Source organism: Salminus brasiliensis, chromosome 2, assembly GCF_030463535.1.
Source record: "Salminus brasiliensis chromosome 2, fSalBra1.hap2, whole genome shotgun sequence".
NCBI classification, from domain to species: Eukaryota; Metazoa; Chordata; class Actinopteri; order Characiformes; family Bryconidae; genus Salminus; species Salminus brasiliensis.
In genome coordinates, this window is record NC_132879.1 from 22,302,774 (window position 1) to 22,326,428 (window position 23,655).

Consider the following 23,655-nt stretch of genomic DNA (forward strand, 5'->3'; position numbering starts at 1 on the left):
TTAGATTTGATATTATTACTAGAATTTCATAGCTTGTATCCGGAATAAGAATTTCTACTATAAACAACTGTGTTACAATGATCTTGAGTTTTAGTAAAATTATTAGTAAAAATTGAGTTATGGCTTGTACCGGCATCCAAGCCACTGTTCTGAAGGAACAGGAAAAGCAAGGAAAGGCACACCAACATCTCAGCCACTGAATTGTATGCTTATAATAGGTGGAGGTGTTAAAAACTGTGTTAAAAAAGGGTGAGCTTTCCTCACAACGCTGAAGCTACTTCGGTCAGACATTTCTCCAAAGTAAACTGCATCTAATGCATAAATACATGCCATTCATTTAATGTTACACATTGTAAGACTTGAAGAAGTTCCACTAGATGGCGTCAGATACTAAAATGGGAGGGGTGGTGTAACCATGGACACTACATGTTCCTGGTAACATTGACCAGTAGAATATTGTATATATATATATATATATATATATATACAGTATTTCATACTGTAAGCTATTCACCAGCAAATATGTTGCCTTTTAAACCTTTTAAGATGAATTTCTTGTCCTGGAAGCACTGCCTGTCTTTCAAGAAATGCATTTCTAGCTTGCTAGTGTAATATCATAGTGATCTGAGCAATCTAAGAGATGTATGAGCTCTATCATTTTGAGATGTAGAGCTGTTGCCAGTGCTGTTTACTTCTGTATAAGCCCAGGTTAGTTTATGTCCAAGCTTAGACTACATCTGTTTTTTTTTTGTTGTTTTTTTTTACATGTCTTCTTTTCAAATTACATGATAATAATATTTACTTGTATTATGAATTTTCAACTACTGTGAAGGGTATGTAAGTCTTTGTATTTTGAGTGCATGTAGGAGGTGAGTTGTTACCTGTGTTTTGTGTGTATGTACATTAGTTATGCAGAGGGTGATAGTAATCAGTAGGAGTTTTAATGTCCTTTTAGTATTTGAATTAGAACATTTATGATTATTATTGTTATTATTAATTTTATTTTTAATAAAACACATCTGAAAATGAGTCCCACTCTTATCCTGAATAGTGGGTTATTCTTGGACTGCTTTCAGCACCGCAGTGACGCATGAGACTCCAGCTGACATGGATACTAATTCCCTGCCCTGGAAAGGCTTCAACAGTTTGGTGATTTCCCTGGACAAACACACCTGCAAAGTCTGATAACTAACAGACGATTCAACAGTGTCCCTGCTATACTGAGAAAGATCCATCATCCAGGGCCAGAACATAATTAACTTCAGGTACTTGCTATATGGAGGCTTGGCTACTGCACTCTAGTACTGTGTTCCCTTCACTGGGTTTCTGTGGCTGCCGACATTAGATTTAAAACACTAATGCTCCTCCCTAACGGTCCCTAATGGTCAAAGATCTTTCTCACCTAAACATTTTTCATTGAAGGCAAAAAACAGAAACAACAAAACAAGAACATAAAATAAGTCTTTCAGAATAAATTACTGCATGCACAAAGTAGGCCTATATCACAATATGCACAATATTGAATAAAAGTTACATACTGAAATTTCTGAAAATGATATAGTAAGGGTTCTAGGTATTTTCTACAATTTTGCACTTTTGTTTGGTGCTGTGTGTGTGTGTGTGTGTGTGTGTGTGTATACATCCTGTTAGGTGGATCTTCTTGCGCAATTTGTTTTACACTTAACTAGTTTACCCATTTTGTGACTAAGATCCAAAATCCTGAACAAAGGTCGTTCCTGTTTTAAGAAGGACCTGAGTCTGCAAAGGTCTAAAGTTACTCAATTACATGGTGAGCTGGCCCTTCCGAAACGGAAGTGCATTTAGTTTAATTAAACACAGCACATTAATGTAGCCAGTGTAGGCAGTTTGGCAGGAAAACAGTCTGACAAAAAAAAAAACATGTACTAATTAGCCTCTTTACTTAAGTGTGTCAATCTACTGCAGAAAGGCACTGTGGTAAAATTGTAGCTCTGTAATACATTAGGAGACAAAATGATTAGCTAAGGCAAAGGGGCTAAGTAAAAAAAAAAAACATAAAACGTAACAAAGTGCACTTCAAGCTCTGACATAACAAAGTGGAATGGGGGAGGTACTGTAGAAACCCAGTCATAACGTCACTTATTACAGTCAGACACCATAATTACAGACACAGCTAAGGATTAGTGGTTACAATTAGCTTTGATTTTGCTTTCCTGAGTGCAGGAGCTAAGGGGAAAACCAGTGACCAAGAGGTCTTTTTGATGTGGTCCATACTTGTAATAAATGATCCACTGTATGTAGCAGGGTGTCACATTAAGAGGTTCGGCTCACCCCAGTGGGACTCTGCAGCTTTGACATTATGCCACAATTCTTGCATTGGATAGAGTCTGCTTATATACAAGGAACATCCCTTACAAGGATTACAGAGTGCCAGGGCTAGAGATTGAGAACATCTGGACACAGAGAGGAGCAGGCAGGACGGGCGGCAAACAAGAATATACACATAGACCAGGAAGCATGGCAGACACAAACAAAAGGACAGAGAGGACATGGTGAAAACAGAACAGAGCCGGACAAGGAGTAACAGTTATCGACGTGGTCCCTCTATTTTCTTAATTTTCACAAGCACGCAAGTAATTGGACAAAATATCATTATAATTATGAGGAGGCCTTGCTGCTTGTTTAAGGGGCTTTTGTCCTCGGTTTTGTCTGCAGTAAGTGAAATGCTGCTCAACTGGGCTCAAAAGAGGTCAGATGACTGACAGTTAAGAATATTAAAAGGTAAAGGTGCATATATTTGTCATTGTACACTGCACTGCGAAATGTATCCTTCGCATTTAACCCATCTGTGGTAGTGAACACACACACACACTTGTGAACTAGGGGCAGTGAGTACACACACACCCAGAGCGGTGGGCAGCCAACTCCAGCACCCAGGGAGCAGAGAGGGTCCAACAGTGGCAGCTTGCTGAGCCCGGGAATCAAACCCACAACCCTGTTATTGATATCCCGGCGCTCTAACCGCTGAGCCACTGCCCCAATAGTTTCAGTGTTGGCATAGGCATAGCCACTATACTGTGTATCAAACCAGTGATCATCTGATCACAGGGGCAGTGCCTTACTTTACCTTAAGACGTTCTTGGGTTTCTTTCACTACATGTTTTGGGTCATTTTCCATCTGTACTCTTAAGTGCCATCCTATTATCTCTAAAACATAGCACTCTATATAATTCAGAAATAATTGTGCTACTTCTATTAGCAGTCATATTATCAATAAACAGCAGAATCCCTTACATGCCCATACAATAACAATGCCTCCATCATGTTTGACAGATGATGAGGTATTGCAATGGATCATGAACCCTTCCTTTTCTTCTCCATACTCAATTTAATTCCAGTTTTTTTTTGTCTCTAGAAGTCTAATGTGGCCTTTCTGTTTTTGAGTGTTACCAGTGGTGACATCTTGCAGTAAACCCTGTGTATTTAAATTCAAGATGTCTCTTGATTGTTGACTGTGACAATGACACACATTTCCTTGAGAATGTTCTCGACATTATTAGATGTTGTGAAGGGTATTTGGTGGTACTGAGGTTGCCAGTGCATTCCTTCTTTTTAAGAATACACCAATTTTTTTATTTGGCTACTCCTAATGTTTCTGCTATTTTTTAGCTTTATGACGGCCACCTTTACTTGCACCAACATCTCTCTGGACAGCATTTTGAGACTCCCCATGGACGGCTACCAAATATAAAATGAACACTTTTAAAGCTTTCATTCTGCTATCTTTCCTGTATGACCCTTATCTTAATTGGTTTTACAGCATGGCCCAAGAGGGGATGAGGGCTCATTCGAGGGATGTTAATACATGGACACCTCAGCTGGGTAGACTCTTGTTTAAAAGACAGTTTGGTCAAGATAAGAGGACAGAGTCTCAGAGTTGAACTCAGAGAAAGAATCCCAGGTGGGAGAGAACGCAAGGGGCTCCTTGGCTCCTCTCTTCTCTATCCACCAGGTCTTCTTTGTGGAGATTAAATCAATAATTATCTTCCCTCATTTAATCTGTGCTATTCACACTAACCGTCATTGGGCTGGGCTTCCGGAGTACAAGCCCCGCCTGGCCATTAAACTGCTTATCAGTTTATTGTCACATTTCACAGAGCCTGTGAAAATAGAAGGATTATGTAAAAGTGTTACTGAGCTCACCAGTGCATTCCTTCATTTTGAGAACGTACCAAGGTTTCACTTTCCCTCTGATTTTTCAGCCTAATGATTGCCTCCTTTACTTCATCAACAATGAGAGTTCCCATAGACAGCTACCCAATTCCAAATCAACACTTGGAATCACTCCAGTTTTTATGTTCTTAATTTGTCATGATATAGGGCAGGAACAGTTTACAGATGGCCATGTTTCACACAGCCTGTGAAAATGGAGGGACAGTGTTAAAAAAATGACAATGCACCAAATACTTTTATCTGGATTTCTCACTAAGCATAGCACAGAGACAGCTCTGCTCAGAGTTGTAAACAATCTTTTAATATTTGGTGAAAAGGGTGAAGCTTTTGTGTTAGAAGCTGTGTTAGTGCAGCATTTGATACCATTGGTCTTGGTATTTTATTAGAAAGATTGCATCAAGGGGTTGGAATTTCTGGGATGGCACTAAAGTGGTTTTGTTCCTATTGATCTCTGCTGGGGGTAAGATGTCTGCATTAGCGTCTTTTACCATTGGGGTACTACGGGGTTCAACTTTGGGTCCTTTATTATTTTCACTGTACATGCTCCCTTACCTAATTCACAGTTTTAAGGTCTCTTTTCATTTTTATGCTGATGATACTCAGATTTATTAACTGTATTAACTTTAAACCAAAACGACATTGGGAGATTGGTCAATCTTACCAACTGTGTCCCAGCTATTAAAGAGGTCTCAAAACTTTCTCAGGTTGAACGGGGACTAGACAGAAGTGCTTATTGTGGGTCCGGAGGATGTCTTCAAAAGAGTGCAGTCAGACCTTGATCATGCTGGGTTAAAGGCAAGGCTGTTTGTTTGAAATCTCGATGTGACCTTCGATCCCCATCTAAATGTTGTTGGTCATTTCAAAAAGCTTCTTCAATTTTGCTTCCTTAAGCTTAGAAACAGCAGTAAGACCAGACACTTCCTGACTTTTTTGGACGCCGAGATACTCATCCATGCCTTTGTCTCCTCCCGGTTGGACTATTGTAATGTCCTCTTTACCTGTCTATGTCAGAAAGATGTGTCTCGACTGCAGCATGTTCCAAATGCAGCTGCTCATCTGTTAACTTGGGACCATATTGCCCCAGTGCTAGTTTCCCTTCACTAGTTGCCAGTAAGATACAGAAAATGATGCCCCAGCTTACATTACCGAGCTTTTATGTCCACTTAATAATGTAAGATGTCTGAGGTCCTCCAATTAAGGGTTATTGATTGTTCCACAAACTAAACCAAGGTTAAAAGGTTGCCGGGCTTTTGCAGTTTTATGCTCCCAGACTGTGGAATGATCTACCTACTGACATCAGACTCTTGGCATCAAAACATTGACCAACTTTTCCTTTCAGAGTCTGAATGTCTGAACTTTGATGATGATGTTGACATTTTGATACCTTGAATTTGTTTACTTTTTTTTACTTTTATATTTATTTATTTATTTTTATTTTGCCTGTAAAGCACTTTGTAAGATGCTCTTAAAACATGCTATATAAATATAGATGACTTATTTACTTTAACAGTCCCTCCCACAGCCACAAAGGCAGTCAGAGAGGGAGACAAAGCAGAGGTGGGTTGTGTTCTGAAAAGTCAACAGGTGCTTTGGTGCTATGGTCTGTTTGTCACAGTGAGTGATCTCTGTTTTGCCTGTGTACAACATGAAAGCAACAAAAGATCAACAGAAAGCAGTACACCTACACCCCCACCTGCAGTCTGATTACATGATTCCCCCATTCAAGTAGTGTGCTTGCATTACGTCCGGTCATGATACTGCATGACTGCTGCTATAAAATCTCAACCTGCATTTACTTACGAGTAGCAACCACAGGTCTGAAGCCATCCAGCAAAGGCAAAATTAAGTCTGACACTTCCAGCCCACCTACCACATGGATTGGTTGCACTTAGGCCGTCTTCTTCTGGTTGCCAGATGAGGGCCACCCAGCCACCTTCAGATCCAGCTCTGCCAGCTTTTAAAATAACCCACCATTTAAACGTGCACATAAAACATGAGCTGTTACATTAAGATTTTAAGGCAATTGGAAAGCAGAGCAAGTTTTCCTAACCTCCCTAGATGCACACAGTGCATATGTCTGCCCTGCCCTTTTTTATATATGCATAAGTAAAACCAAGTATAACCAAAAATAAATATACAAAAAAACTGCAGGTTAACAAACTGCACAACATAACTACACAAAGAAAGAGTTTAGTTTTTACACAGCTCACATCTCAAAACCAAAAGCTTTGATTCCTTTCCAGTTGCCTTGTGTAGGAGGTATGGTCTGTGTGTTTTCCTCTCAGAAGCATTATGGAGGCGCCCCAACAACCACACTAAAATACACATACACAAGAAAGGAATAAGTTGTCTTGATTGCAAATCAAATTGCTGATAGTAACACACACTTCCAAGTACTCTTGAAGCTAAAAGAAATGATTAAAACACTAAAGTAAAAACACTAAATATGTGCAGACATGGACACTCCCAAATACCCCAGAAAACTGTTCATAGTGACTAAACCACAGTCAAGTATAAATTCAGCTGTTTTACACTCACTGTATCCCACTCCCACCACCTACTCTGCAGAGTTGTGCTTTTTCTTGGTTTGGCACAACTGACCCTCAAGCCTTTGACACGAACAAAGCAGAAAAAAAAGAACAAAAGCTATGCACAGCATGAAGGAGAGCAGATGATGATACAGCACTGTGGTTCTGGAAACAAGCACTGCCCTGCACAATCTGTTGTTCATGTTCCTGTCTGATGCAACTCATGAAGGGCTTGGTTACCTGAAAATTTACTGATCATGTTAGATTTCGTCTGTAGGAGTAGAAAAGGGGCAAACCAGAGCTTGAAGTGCAGCAAGTTCAAAACCAATGTACTGAATCTTTAGTATATCAGTCAGTTCACCAATGTTCACAGGCAACAGATGACAACAGATCCTGCTGCTTTGAGAGCTCATCAGCAACCTTAAGGGCAAAAGTATCAAGCAGCACACTAAGTGCTGTAACAATGGGTGTGGCCATCAAGGGCAGCATATGCTACGTAGACGGTGTAGGCCGAACCAAAATGAGACGGTCTACAGCAGATTTCCTGTTAGCGTCACAGCACTGCTGTTCTTGCCCCTACTGTTGCCTCATGAGACGAGATGAAGCTGCGAATTTTGTAGTTTATATATATATATATATAGAGATAGATAGATAGATAGATAGATATAAATAGATAGATAAACAGATAGATAGATATTCATGAAATCATCATTAAAAAACAACCACAATAACAACAAGTTTTTATTGACATGCTCGCCGTGATGCAATGGATCTCGGGATATGATGCCTGGCTAGGGATCCATCTGTCGGATCCTTCGTTGCCATGGTAAACAAGGACGGGGTTTCTCGTACGCATACGAAATGGGACAGCCTAGTCGTGCACTTGTGATGCATTCGGTCTTTAAATACAGCCTCCATAGGATGTAGCCTCTGAATTGGGACACACTAATAGAGAGACAAAGAAGGCCTGAAGACCTGAATCTGAGTCCTGAGTCAAGGGGTGCATTTAATTCAGCTTCTTTAGTGTCTGGTGAAATTATGTTCACCGCTATGTCTCGCCTTCCTAGGACACTCTAAAGCGTCGATACGATATCGATAAAACGATATTCTTGTTAGTCAAACAATCTGTGCTTTTTAAGCATCTTTTTTACTGCAAAATTCTAATCAGACCTGCAGAGGGCGCCCTATGTGACAAGTGCAATGGCAGGCCAGACACACAGTACATGTCCGAATGTTTGTGGACACCCCTTCTAATGAATGCTTTCAACCACACTCATGTGCAAATGCACACACAGCTTGTCTAGTCCCTGCTAAGACATACTTCCAATAGAATCGAACAATCTGGATTAGCAGATTTGTTCCAGATGGCTTGAATATATTGCCATCGTGCCTAATGCCAGGTGTGAGCTAGAGGGGTATAAAGCCCCCCAGCACTAAGCTGTGGAGCAGTGGAACTGTGTTCTCTAGAATGATGCTGTTTCATCCAATACTTTTGGGGAAAGCTGGGGAGTTGGGATGGTGATCAGCCAACATCCTGACCTCACTAACGCTCTTGTCTGAATGCAAGACAGGACAAGACAAAACAACCATATTCATCATTTGTGTCAGACGGATGGAATTTGGCTTCCGCCTTTAACCCATCCATGCAGTGAACACACACACATACACACTAGTGAAACACACACAGTGAGCATACATGCTCAGAGTGGTGCAATCAAATACTTGTAGCTATGCTTCAAAATCTAGTAGAAATCTTTCCATAGACTGTAGAGACAGTTACTCCAACAAAACACTCTTTTCAATACCCTTGATTTTTAGAAGAAACAATAAATGAGCGGGTTTCCCAATACTTATTTACATATATTCGCCTATTCAGTCAGCAACAGTTCAGCCCCGCCCATCCACACTGTAACGCACTCAGGTGTGTCAGTTCTGAGGGCACAATACAGGAAAAACACACAGAGCTTATTTATCTGTTTTGTCTTAATAGCACATTAACAAAAATAGCCTGTTTAGGGGCAAACAGATGTTTCTGGTAATGAGGCAAATCGTGTTGGATAATCTTTATTTTTTATGTTAAAAACAAAATGTTTTATAGGACAACATACTGCCATATTTTTAATCTGTGGCTCACTTTTGGCTTATAGGCCACCAGCCATCTGGTGTTAGGCAGTGCTCTCAGATCCATCAGACAAATATTTTATTCTGATATAATTCATACAACTTTTTGCTTAAACAGTAAAAAATCCACATGGACAAACAGAGCTTGGCTTTGCTCACAGTCTATGTCCAGAGTGTTGATATTATACCATATAGGCATTATGGGTCAGTATAGACAAAGAATAATTTCTTGAAGCCAACATACTGCCATGTTGTATTTATATTGTGAGACATGGCCTATTTGAGTATTTTTAAAATGTGGCTCACATGAGGCTTTGCAGTGTCAGTGTTAGGTAGCCCTTTCTTATGGGGAGTAACAACAAATGTTCTGTTTTGCATTTGGGTGTATGTAGATTTGGCTGGGAGTATTTTGAAGCATAAAGTGCACTCTACATTTATAAGTGGAGATAGAGAACAGACATTGTAATTCAATACTAGTTTGATGCCAAAAATTCTCACTTCCTAAAAAAAGGACCTTTAAATAGCCAAGGCCAAGCAGAAATCACATTAGTGCCAATGTGTCACGTCCAGACATCAGGATAAAAATAACAGGATTAAGCAAGCTTTGTATAAAGCAGGGCTGTATGGTATTTTTTACTCATATGTGTGTTTATTGTATGTTATTTCCCTTTTTTATGAGTGTAAAATGAACACATTAGTCCACCTGCCTGCAGTGTCTGGTGCATGGTCTCTTTTTTACCAGGTACTTTTTGTCAATGAATACACAAATCGTCTACCATATCAATACTTGTAACAATTATTATTATTGTTGTTGTTTTTATTTATGTTTCCTTGTAAAACTCTGTAACACTAAAACAAAGGGTTAAATAATTGTTTTTATTTCACATAGTTTATGTTAAGTTATGTTGTGTTAATTTACCCAACAATATATTTTGTTCCATTCATGTTTAGTGACAATCCACCCACTAAGCATGGAGATCTGTAGGATATCACAAAACATGGACACTGAGTCTCCACCAACACTGAAATATATGGCTGTTTGAGAGTAATTTACAAGTGGTACAAAATATATTTTCCAGTTTCAGACACCACTTGAACGCAGCATATTATGGAGTTTTTTTATAGGACAGTCCCAATGAGGACCCGCCCTACCTTGCTAAAATATTACAGAGTAGTGTAGGATTTTTATAGTGCTCTACAAATATTTTATACTGAAATATATACTGAAACAAAACTTTATACTGCTCTACAAAATGATGGATCCCCAAAGTAGTGCACTATATAGTGAATGATGTACAGTTCTGGACACAGCTCAGGTCTAAGCTACAGCCAGTAGTAAACTAGGCATTTAAGACCAGATGTGTTTCTTCTACATACAATTCCTACACTGATAAATGTCTCTCAATCTTTTTTGCAGAGTTTTTTGCAAGGTGAAAATATGAATTTTGCTACATTTGAGCTAAATGGCTGCTGTGACTGAACTGATTTTAGTTATTTAGACTGGCAACCTAAACAAAACAACAAAATAACAAGCTCATTGGTCAAAAGAGGCAAGTTATGTAACTTTAGTTAAACTGTATTAGTAGCTACAGTTTAAATAGCTGTTGTTGATTTACTGCTGGGATGCTATTTCAACACACAGGCCTGTCTGCAGGATATAGATGTATCAATATTTATATTTTTACTCATTAACAACCTTGTAATTCAAGATCCAGGAGCACTCATGAGAGAAAGTTACACAGTACAAAAAGGATCTGATACACAAACTAATCATTTAAAAGACTTGCTGGCCATAGGGTGAACTAGGAGTGAACTCTTGAGTGGCTTAAGACTTCCAAATTTATCATTAAGCTGATTTCTGCTGCTTGGCATACAGTATTATACAGTTTATTTACTACAAACATATATCTACCATATCTAGTTGATAAGTGTTCACCATTTTTAGCCTGTGGTAAGTTTAAATAGACAGTGTCAAATATTAAACTATTAATGTAATTGTTTTAAGCAATTTCATAATGTAACAAAAATAAAAATAAGGAATATTACATATTGTATATTGACTTAATGTAAGATGATTTAATATAAATAATATAATATGAAACAAAGAAAAACATAGTATTAAAGAAGAAAATGTAATTAAACATAAGGAAAAGATATAATAGGACAAAGAAAAAACATAACATTTAACATAAGAGAAAAAAATTAATATTAAACACAATAAATATGTTAAATATGTTAAACATAACAAAATATATACAATATTAAACATAAGTTAAAAATATATTAAACATAAAAGAAAACTCTTCTTTAGTACTTCAGGGCATGAGTTTACTTTAAATTGCTTAAATTTTGCTCTTTGTTAGTAACCTAATTCTTTAGTACCCAACACTGACTCCGTCGCTGTTGCTGTCATGAAAACAAAAATGTGGTCTCATCCTCTGGCATATGGAGGAGGAGGGGGTAAATAATTGTAATAGAAAACATACAACAGACCCCAGACCAAATAACATCATAATTTAACAACATGCTGACATCTGTCACTAAACAGACAGTCCTGAACAACTGTCTGTCTGTGTTGTCCCCATATGTACTATTTTAAGTGTTCCCAGGGTGTGGGAACAAAGGAAACGTTCAGATATCTAGGAAGTTGTTCCTTGTCTTCAGGGACATTCAACTGAATGAATCATTTTGCATTTCCTCCAAGCTATTCTTCTAAGGTGATTGTTTTCAGGTACTAATTGTACAGCTAATACAATGAAGATATGAGCAGTTGCCAGTCATCAATGACTGAATCAAGGTCACAGTAAAATCGAATTAGTCACAGCTTTTGTAAAGTTCTAATCTGGCTCTCTATTCTTATCTGTTTAAGACTTAAGAGAGATTACTCAGGGCATCCCGACACAGCCTTAGACATTGCTAATTCAGACTGAAGTGCTTTTTGCTCCTAAAGCAAACTAAAACTAGTGCATTCTATGTACCAACATGCTGCAGTAGGGAGACTGCACTGTCAGAATACAAGCTATTATGCAAGTTGTGAACTGTTGCCATGTTTCCCTTTGTGGACTGGGTCTTGCATTTCTGCAATAGTGGGGTGGGGCATGTGTGCACATGTGTAGAATTCACACTGGTTTCAAAAACTCCATTGTTAGGCCTTCCTCTGTGTGTTAACGGAACCATTCCCACATCCCTTCAAACACAGGGTGATTAACCTACCTATAACATTTAACTTGGTAAAAATACTTGTTACTGTTATAAACTACTCTGCTTTAGCTGATAGTCAACCACCTTTGTAATCCTCTTTCAATAATTGATGGCATCACAAGGTGTATGTCCATCACGTAATAGAACATGTTTAAATATTAATTGCACTCTCCCATTAATTGTCCACCCATCCATCCATCCACTAATCTGTTTTGTCCTAGTCAGAGTCCACACAAAACCATTTACCCCCACACTCACATCTAAGGGCAAAATACCCTGTATTTTTCTGGTAAAAAAGCAGGAGTGTCTGGAGGAAACCCGAGCAAACACAGGGAGAACACAATGCCTCACAGACAGTAACCAGAGCAGGGATTAAACTCCCATAACCCCAGGCTCCCAGAGCTCTGCGACACATGTGCCACCTGCATTGCCACCATGCTGCCCCCCATTTAGCACTCTAAATCAAGTATATGAGTCAAGAAATAATAGATGGATAGTCACTTTTACCTCAAATTATATAACTTATTCAAAGGAGTGTAGTTTAATGAACTGAATGGAAATTCATACAGACCCATGTTCCACCGGCATTGTTTTACTGGACAGTCTTGAGAATCCAAAAAGCTTAACTAAAGCGAGGCATACATATTGCTCTCTAGGCTCACTGATGAAAGCAGAGAAGAACTGCAGCAGCAAAAACCACTAGCCACTCCTTTTGTGCTGTCTTTTTGAAGGCACTGCTTAAGGCTCTCGGCTCAGGGCGACCACGCAAATTGTATTTTTTGACCTCTTTGGTGTAGTCCCGCTCTCTGGACTCACATGTGTATTCTCCATAGTCGTCTGCACTGACAGCTGGTATAAGATGGAGGCAGTTGGACTGCATCTGCTGGCAAGGACTGTGAAAATTCCCATGCACCCAGCTGTAGGTGGCATGATGGGACTCGATGGGGCAGGAGAGGTAGTATGGGAAGCCCTCGGGAACAGTGTGTTCTATTGGTTGGGGCGCTGCTGATGAGGACGATGTATCTCGCTTGGTTCTCACAACTGTTCTCAGAGCTGGGAAGGCAAATCGTTAAGTAATTTAAAGAAAAAAGAACAAACAAAATGACGGTACGGCCTTCTGTATAAGGAATGTGTATCAAACAGAAAAGCAAAAGTGCAAAAGCATACCTGAATTTTTAAGACATACATGTGTCTCCCCAGTGGCAAGGTTTTGAATCCCACCTCTAGAGTTAGAAATTATACAGTACAATTCAAATACATTTAAAATCTTATTTTTCTTATCTTTAAAAATGAGAGTAGATAGCTCCAAAAACCTACTTGACTTGTGAGGTGCAGCCATTTTCAGTCCATGCACAGTACGGGTCACGGGCAAGAACACAGTCCTGACATGAAGTATTGTAGTCCTGGCACTTCTGTAGGTCTACGACAGACATCTGCCCAGGGTATCCAACAAACAGCTTTCTCTGTGGAGGTTATGCATGGGAACAGTTAATACACAGCTCCACTTCTAATCATCTTATAACTTACTACATCATTTAGACTGAAAATGTTTCAGTAACATAGTTTTAACCTAAACTCCTGGTTAGCTACTACAGTTGTGATGACACGTGTGTTTGTACAGAACTGTCATGGTACCGCATACTTTATGGTTAGGTGAATGCAGTCATATAAAGGAATACATGTGGCAAGTTATAGACAAAGCATTCACATGTTGGACGAAGACTTTCACAAGCGCAAGTTTCACCTGGAAACCTTAAACTGGAGTTGTTTAAGTTTGGATTTGCATGGTATTGTGTGAATTGTGGTGGATTTACATATATTGGTATGGTAACTGTAGTTTTGTTTCCCCCCTCCTAATACCAGTGACAAGTGAAGCAAAAAACCTTAATTATCTTCATCTACAGTGACATCTGCCAAGGGGGGGATACATTGGGTAGCAAGAGAACAGTCAGTGTTTGAAGTTGATGTGTTAAAGCATTAAAAATGAGCAACTCTGACAAGGGTCACATTGTGATGTCTAGATGACAGACGTCAGAGCATCTCCAGAACAGCAGGTCTTGTCATGCCTAGTACTTAACCAAAAGTGGTTCAGAGTCATGGTCACCCACGACTCATTGATGCAATCCATGGAGGACCCACCTCACAACATACATGATTTAATGGATCTACTGTTAACATCTGGGTGCAAGACACCACAGGACACCTTCAGAGGTCTTGTGGAGTCCATGCCTCAAATGGCCAGAACCGTTGTTGTGGCCCCAGGGGGGACCTACTCAATATTACGTATGTGGTATTAATATTGCAGCTGGTTGGTGTCCATTACAAAAACAGACACAGTATTACAGTGTAGAACTTGTTGTTTGCCCACATTTTTTTAAGCAAGGACATACTGTTTCAAGTTTGCCATACCTTTTCAGAGTTTAATTTCATTGACTGCACGGGAGCTGGGCCTTGGAGAAGACTTGTTTCAGAAATGATAAAGGCCTTAGAGTCATCCTCCAAAATCTTATGGATCACACCAGTGTCTGCATGGAGAAAACACACACATACAGACAAATAAAGCTGAGGCTGGCTTCAATGAGGTATCATGCTAACAGACATAACTGGTCTGAGTAGCACCATAAAAGCATAACTGTCTTTTATTAGATCTTCAATATTGTATACTAAGAGCAGGACGTTATGTGCTCTTAAATGTAAATGATATGCCTAGCATCCCTAGCTCAGACAGGCCAGACCAACCCTATTTAAACCCTATTTAAATCATTCAACCTTTAGGCCCCTATTTTGCGATCTTAGGCGATCCATCAACCGTGCACTGTGCAGCTTGATTTAGGGCTTGTCAGTGTCTTTGCTATCGTATCGATGGTAAAAGTACGCCTTGCACGGCTGGAAATGCGCAAAAGGCATGTACTAAGTCATTTAATTAATCATGGGTGTGTTTTGGCCGTAACATGCAATAAAGCAATCAGTGTCACTTGCCATTCCCTTTAAGAGACAGGTGTGGTCTGACTTTGGCAGATTGCTATTTCAATGGTGAATTGAGCACAGCCTGGGAGAACTGGCATGCGCTATGGGTTTGTGCACTGCTGCGCGGAGGTGAACACTGAGCATGCAATTCACTGCCAAGATAGCAATGAACATTGACTGTTGACATCTGTCTGGATTGTTTTCAGTCAGTGTGTGTACCTGGGTTTTGCATTGCCAAGATAGCAATACAACAGAAATTTACCTGAACACGCCTCATTTCGAGACCACCACGCCCATCGGCGTAGATATATTCGCAAGCACTGTTGCTATTTAAACAACACAAGTGGAAGGCATGAAAATAGACGATTGGTGTGGTGTAAGATAGCAATGAGCATTGTGACGCGCCTTACGGAGGGTGTGAGATAGGGCCCTTAATGTTAAGATCAACTACTGCTATGTTACACTTATACATACAAGTGTCACACTTTATCTTCCCTTTTCTGGTAAGAAAGAACTAAGTAACATATACACAAATGTAGAAATATTACACAGACATATATATATATATATATATATATATATATATATATATATACACACACACACACACACACACACACACACACACACAGTAAGTAGAGTCTGTAACATGCTTTCCTGCAATTGAAAAATAAGATCTGGTTGGAAACAATGGGCTCAAAAAAAATACGAACTACTTTATTTAGCCTGCCTTGCCTGCAGAAGTATGTCAAGAATCAAGGAGTCATTTCTTGGCAGTGACCTCCGTTTTAATCACTACGTCAGTCATTAGTTATCCAGCATATTTTCACTATCCTGATTTCTCCATTGACCATGACACAAGATTACATGTACTGCTAACAGAGCAAAAAGGTATTCTATAGTATTAACAGTGACTAACACTGTTACAACAGAATTGTATTCACTGCTCATCTTCTTATCTGTTTCAGCCTGCTTAGGAGTCAGTGGTGAGTGGCATATTGAGCCAAACAATTCCACATTTGTATTCGTTAATAACTCCCCAAAAGTATCTTACGAAAAAGATTTAGAGATTTCACAAATCATTTATATTGTTTTAGATATCAGTCCTCTCTAATACATTTTTGTAAGTCTGTGACACTTTCAGTAAAATCCAAAACAACAGAAGTCATTTTTATAGCAAATTATGTAACTTGTTTCAGGGAGTGCTGCTTTTACACAATAAGTGATGTCACTCGGGTGTGGCTTCTGGTCCACGTCCCTTTACACCAAGGTCCACAAATTAACCTTTCACTCTGGCTATATCCTACATACTATTGGCTTGATTAATTTTATTTATTCTAGCTTATTCATACTATACAAATGATCTGGTTACCAGGTGAGAGTTCACTTAGGAACGTGGATATTTAAAGGAATTAAATATCCAGGTCCCAAGCACTGTCAGAGGTGAGCATAAGCTTATTAGGACTTAAGGTCAGGCTTCACTAATGAGGAGTTTTATACAGATCACATACGAGACAGCAAAGGACTACATACCTGTGGCAAGCAGCAACACATTGTACATTTGTTCATCTGCTGCCTCAACCCTGTCCACTACTATTCTGGTGTAATTGTTATTGCTGGTGTAGAAAGGAGAGTGTTTCTGTATGGGGTGGACCCAATCAATCATCTCCGGATGGTGTTTTATGACGTTGATGGTAGACGTAGGCAGAGACCTACTGTCCTCCACACACTAAAAAAAAAAAGAAAAAAACACACAATTATTTTAAAGTTTAGTTTAAAAAGTACATTTCTTGTACTTTACTGTTAAATGTAACTAAGTGTTGCGAGATGTTTGCGACCGAGAACAAAAAAAAATAGTTTATATTCTTAAAATATTTTTGCAATCACCAAACATGCTAGTGCTAGTGCTAAAGCAGGCTTTGAACTTGGCCTAAGTAGATGTACCAGCCTGCAGAGTTTTGCTCCAACCCTAATCTAACATGTCTGATCCGGGTAATGGCTGTCTACAGAGGCATCTTAATTTCAGAGGTGTAATGTGTAATCTGAACTCACCAGGAACAAGACCTGGCACCCCTGATAAACAATGCATCTACTTAATTTTGAATTCCGCAATACCCTTGGGGTGAGTCTTTTCCTTAGATCACAAACGCCATTGTGAGTCAAGCTCAATGGGTTTGCCAAGACTTGAAAAGGACTGTGCATTTTTTTTTATTATAAAAACAGAACATCTTTAGGTCAAATGAGACTGAGGACATCGTTCAGATAAAAATAAACAGCCTTGATGAACTATTGCATGTTTCTCTATGTATCTGTTTCAGATGAGGAACTAACATAGGGACTAATAACACCACTAATAACACTTGTTCACAGAGTGGAAAGAATAACTCACCGCTGGCAAAAACATGACACAATAAGACATACGCATTGAGACAGATATAATATGCTTCACAGATATGGAAAGATTGAGAGGACGGACTGTTGAGGGCATGATCTGGAATATAATGATTTGACTGATATAAAAAATGCCTTTTTCATGGAAAAGGTTTCATAAATATGATATAGTTAAAATATGATATATTTTGTTTCCATGGCCTTACATAACCATTCAAATTAAGCAAAAAACAACAACAAAAAAATGAAAGAAATACTTACAGTTCCTGGCCTTGGGCTGGGAATGTCTTCATTGTAGCCTTTAAAGTTGGAATTCTCGAAAATGCCATCAAGCTCAGCTAATGAATATATGCAAACTGCAGTAGAGTTCCTGTAGCACAATATACAACATTAATGCAAGTACCAGTTTCTCAAAAGCATATTAACAAGTGTTAATACCACTGTATCAGGTGAGTGTTCAGTATGATGCTTGAATCATTGCACTAAGATGCTTTTGGGAAGCCCAGCCTAGAGCATTAATGGATTAATTAAAGCTCAATATAAATTCGATAATGTCCTTCCAGAAGTTTGGAATTCTGACTAAACTGGAAGCATTGCATCTGTAGCATTGCTGAAACGAAAGATCTTTAATACAGGAAGCAGCTTGAGCACTTTTTCCTATTTATTAACAAGGTCACATAGATATGGAGCCCATTAGAGTTAATGGATTTTTGCACCAGTTTAACAGAGCAGAAGTTCTTCATCCAGTGCAGTAGAAGGTGTTTTATTAGTAACCATAGTTATTTTGTAACTACTTTTAGTGAACAGACAAAGTATATAGAACCATGCTGTGCAGTAAAAAACACTGACACACTACAGTGTTGCTATGGCATAGCTGTTGGTTGCTAAGACGTTGCTAGGTGTTTGCTAAGATGTTGCGATGGTATTACTGTTGGTTGCTAAGATGTTTCTAGTTGGTTGCTGGGGTGTGGCTATGGTACAGTTGCTGGTTGCTAATCCATTGCAAGGTGGTTGCTAAGGTGTCGCTATGGTGAGTGTGGTGTGGTGTGTGGAAGATTTTGGTAACTCGTGTACCTGTAGAGGAGTTTGAATTTTTGGGTTAAACGTTTATGGACACATTTCAATGCATTCCTATGACAGTGTTTTGGCCACAATATTTTTGGACACTTCCTGTCCAAAAACTATTGCACTTATTGCTGTATACAAGCACAGATCAGGATGAACGTACAGAGTTGGAATGGTGTTGATATCTCAAAAACTGTAGGAGGAGTAGCTTCCTAAAAAAAACAATACTGTGATTGCCTATTGCAGTGACACTAATTAGCAGTAACTAGTAAACCATGTCCATGCACACAGGGCAATGTTTACCAGCTGCTTGAGAAGAGGGCGTAGACCCGCGAGTCCCTCCAGTCCTCAGAGTCCAGCACAAAAACATCCTGAAGGCGATTGAAGTAAAGAGACTCACTAGGAATAGCACACACAAGACGTGCTTTTAGGAAGGATGTCCAAATATTCTGGAAGAATCTTTTGGATCCTCCTTTATCAGCCTGCAAAGACACACAACAAATGAGACCTAAAGGTCCTGCTACATCTGTGAAAACAGATATCAGTGTTCTAATGTTACAGGCCAAGGTCAGTCAATATGCCTTCCAATCCCCATCGAGGAGTGTTTATTTTTTTGTGCTTTGTGCAAAGGCATAATTCACCCAGACTGCTAACATGTCCAACAGTGCCTTACAGCATAAATAATTGAGTAAATAGAGAAATTCTAGAGTAATTCTATTCGGAAGCAAGTAAAATGACTACATATATATTTTTTAATGATAAAGGGTAACCATAAATGTTTTTGTGGTGCATTTAACAAAACTGTAATGTCATGGAGAAGGCCAAAAAAAAAGGTTAAGGGTTTAATGTCAGTTGATCTGCTAAATCAGACCAGAAACACCTGTCAGCCATATTCCAGGCCAGCACAACCTATTTAAACTACCAACAATCAGACATGAAATGCAGATGCAAATCTCAGAATAGTGCTCCATACTGCACCTTGCATACTCTAGCCACTCTAGAGATCCAAGGGTCTGCCTCTGGGCTGCTGTCTGAGTTTTTCTCTCGAAAAAGAACATAAATCTTCTCATTCACTGGTTCCTCTGGTCTCCTGGCCAAGAAGGCAGAGATGAAGGTTGGTTCTGGGAGGGGACAACAGGGCTAGAGTCAATAATGGCTTTATTAAAACAATTACACGCATCAAAATACAGCCGTGACGTCAGAAGCGTATGACCTTGTGACCTACTGAATAGCTGCGGCCGAAAACAGACTCATGACTAAGCAGCTGTTACAAAGCCTTTGTTAGGGTTTCTGTGCAGCTGTCTACAGAGATATGGTCAAATGAGGAAATCTTTTAAGATTGTTTTTGCAAATTTGCTTAATAAAAAGAAGAAAAACATAAATTTTCAAAAAGAGTTCACACCTCACAAGTAGAGCAATACCTGTAATCCATGGGTCATACATCCACACACTGGTCTGTTTTCCATCTTTCCTGCGGAACTGCAGTGAAGTCCCGTCTTTGTAAAGGGGAGCTGCAGCATAAATGTCCCCATCTGATCAAGACACAGACACAGTACAGCACTGTTAGGGAATAATACCTACCCACTGTAGGCCATGTAGGCCTTAACTTCAAATACTTCAAAGCACATTCTTGGAAGGTCATGTTCTGCATTTTTGAGCCAGGCCACTTGTGAAAGATGCCCCTGTGGTTTATTGTTTTTGGCTTTCATTCGTTTGTCTCTAGACTGTCAGTTTCTTTGTTTTTGCCCTATCACCCCTTAATGACTTCTCTAAATTGCCATTAAAGGACTGCAGAAGCCAGCACTGAGTCAAGGCACAGCTTGCCAAAGAAAAAAAAAAAGCAGTGCAAGCAATAACCTGGACTAACACAATCTATTTTTAACTATTCCACACACTCACACATGTGATGGAGATGGATCTTATTACACTGGGTCACTGAGAGATGTAGAAGTGATAGAAGAATCACTTTTGGTTCCATAAAGAACTATTTTCATAACAAAGACAGACAGTAGACAGTAAAGAAACAAAAACAGCCATAAGAGCTCACGTAATGTAACAATATGTGCAGTCGTTTAGAAATGCAACATAAATGCAGGATTAGATTTTTAAAAATAGTCATTTTACAGGAAAATGAAAAAACATTCTGGACTGTACTGTATTACTCCTCTCTCTGGTCTTAGTCTAGTATTTTGTGGCTAAAGCTTTTAGATGTACTATCTGGCAGGACTCTTCAAAAGTTTGTGTTTGCAAAAAAGCTATTGGTTCCCCCTATATCCTGCAAATGAGTATAAAATACAATGTGAAAATGTGAGGATGAAAGATGAAAGACAAATTGAGTATGAAGGGTTTTGATGTCTTTAAGCATCTTGTTGACACATTTGACAAGTAGCCAAGCATTTCACATACCTACTTCAAGAGACACAGAGTTCTGTAAACATGTGTAAGGAGAGATACCAACGCCATCACTATATTCCTCTGCCTCACTGGAGTGATTACTGTCTGTGGGACGCTATGGGGCAAAGAATTGTTTCAGAGAGACATTCAATAAAACTATAATGAGCACACAGTTTGAACAGCATATGGATGAGTGACAGCTATATATATATATATATATATATATATATATATATATATATATATATATATATATATATTGATGTTCCAAAATGAATCTTTTTACATTGACTTCCATTGAAAGTTAGGAAGTATTTTGCTATGAGTATTTTCCTTTTGCTATGAAATTGGTATTTTGGAGATTTTGGAGTTTTTTTTGCATGAAATTAACCGTATGATTTTTTAAGATGCACAAAGATGTTCAACTCACCAGTTTCCAGCACTTTGGATCTTCTCCATTTGTACCACAAACTAAAAGGCAGTTCTGGAATTCTTCAATTACTGTGATCGCATTTTCACAAGAATTCTGAAACGAGGGGAAATCACACTCAGTCTGTGCTTCACACTTGTTTTCCTCTTTACTGCAGAATATTCCAGCTCTGTTTTACTTATTTTATTGTCTGCTCTAAATATTAAATCTAAATATTTGTAATTTTGTAGTTATAATGGCATCAATAGGCATTTGGAATGACGGGAACACGTTTTACACACAACTACTGGGGCTTCTGAACTTAATAATAATTAAATGACAGACGATTGGTTAGTTAAATGAGGGATGTTAAAACAAGAGCAGGGATCAAGTAGGAATGCATTAAGTTTATGAATAATTAATTATTTATGGCATTAAGCTATATGTTGGGTCTACTAAAGGTCATACAGGGACAATATTGCCCACTTAACTAGGCACATAATAACAAAATTACATAATTTATTTAAAGCACAATGAAACACAAAATGAGTAGAGTGTAAAACCTTCTGCTGTCTGCTGTAGATTAGGAAAATCTTACATATACTTTAAAAACAAAGATGCTTCAAATGGTTCTCTGAGAGATGCCATAGAAGAACCAACTTGTGGTTCCATAAAGAACTCAAACAACCATCTGAAGCGCCTTTATGTTCAGGAATGTGGGGGTGAGTGAAGTAGACAGCACTGTATCTAGTGATAGTTAACCTCCTGTGTTATTATACCTTGTTAATTTACTGTAAGTGTTTGTGCAGCCTTCTTTATGACCACTATTTCACTGTTGGAACAAAAGCTCATTTACATTTACATCAACGCATGTTAGTTTAGGTTCAGCTGAGGCAAGTTGCCTGTTTTCAAAATAACATATTTTGAAATATGTTGATTTATGAGCAACAACACCCTCAATTTTGTGGTGCTGTTGCTCCCCACTCTATAGTTTTGGGGCTGGCATTGCCCCTCTTCAATAGTTTTAGGAAGGTGAACAACTCAAGGCCCCCCTTTGTGGACAGCCTGCATATTAATATAATAAATACTAATAACATTCATACGAACAGTAGTGAGTTTATTCATGTCAGCATATAGCTTAAATAATTTTAAATGGCTCCATGATCCTACTATTAACTGTAGTTTCTTATTTATTTGAGTGTTATTTACTGTTTTACAGATCAAAACACATGTATTGCACAGACAAATCTCTCTTTGGGTAATTTGTTAATTTGTATATTACAGAAAAAATGATGGAAAAAATGACCAAGAGTAAAAACATGTTTCAAAAATTAGATACCTTATCACAAACTGGGTCTCTGTTAGCTGTGACGGTGAAGTTCTACACACACACACACACACACACACACACACAGACACACACACACACACACACACACACACAAATGAAACCAAGTATGTATGTAAGTACAGCCCTTTTGTCATTAACACAACAATATTCTGAATTCTGCTCATCAAATCTCTTCTCAGGTGTAGGAGCCAAATCTATTACCTCCAAAATATGACCATTGCTTGCATCTACTTGTAACACATAGTTTAATCCACCAATGAACAGGTTTTCTGATCCGTTTTGAAGGAACAAGACTGTGTGACTTAAATTTCTGTTGTAGGTAAGCTGCTGTCCTAAAGTATCTGTGGAAAAAAGAAACAAGAAATATATATTTCTATATATATTATTATAAATATATATTACTCTATTACCACCCTTGATTTTGAAAGACAGCCGTCGTTGCGAGAAGCGAGTCTTACCTTGTCGCAGGTTTAATCTAGGAATCTCCTTTGAACAAAAAACATGTAGAAAACATGAGCCAAAAAGAAGAGCTTGGTAGATTAATTTCATTTTGTCCTCAGCGGTCATCACGACTAGATGCGGTAGTCTCTGCGCACACTGCGTTTCTCCACTGAAGCTAAAGTGGGTGGGTGGGTAAGCGGGCTGACGCAGCCTTCTTGGCGGCTGTGCGCATGTGCAGAGCCGCAATTTATGGTTTATTTTAATCGTTTTATTGTTGTAAATTGTTGTGATTTAATTTTAACATTTTAAAAGCCTGAACCATCAAATAAAATAAAAATTCAAATTCTTTTAAACTGAAGAGTCTATTTGACCTTCTGACCATTTATTAATTAAAATAAATCAAATAACACTTTGCACTAAAGCTCTTTTGTCCTATTTACACAAAACTGTTACACCCCCAAAACTCCGAGTTGCCTTTAAAAGTTGACTTACAATTTCAAACGTACGGATCTGTGTTGCTATTATTATTATTATTGCATGCAGTGCATGGATAATCCCCAAGGAGGTGGGCTTTC

General features: G+C 38.6%; 1 protein-coding gene across 1 annotated transcript; it reads right to left on the minus strand.

Moving 5' to 3' along the window:
* Positions 1–463: 463 nt before the first annotated feature.
* On the minus strand, positions 464–23,265 carry sema7a (semaphorin 7A (JohnMiltonHagen blood group)). Its single transcript, XM_072670705.1, has 14 exons — positions 23,098–23,265; positions 22,841–22,980; positions 22,628–22,669; positions 21,310–21,405; positions 20,892–20,994; positions 19,907–20,017; positions 19,464–19,606; positions 18,789–18,967; positions 17,682–17,790; positions 16,563–16,758; positions 14,472–14,587; positions 13,380–13,525; positions 13,230–13,285; positions 464–13,115 (listed from the first exon to the last, which is right to left on the minus strand). The coding sequence occupies exons 1-14, from the start codon at positions 23,204–23,206 to the stop codon at positions 12,721–12,723; spliced, it is 1,941 nt and encodes a 646-aa protein (XP_072526806.1). The 5' UTR covers positions 23,207–23,265; the 3' UTR covers positions 464–12,720.
* Positions 23,266–23,655: the final 390 nt, after the last annotated feature.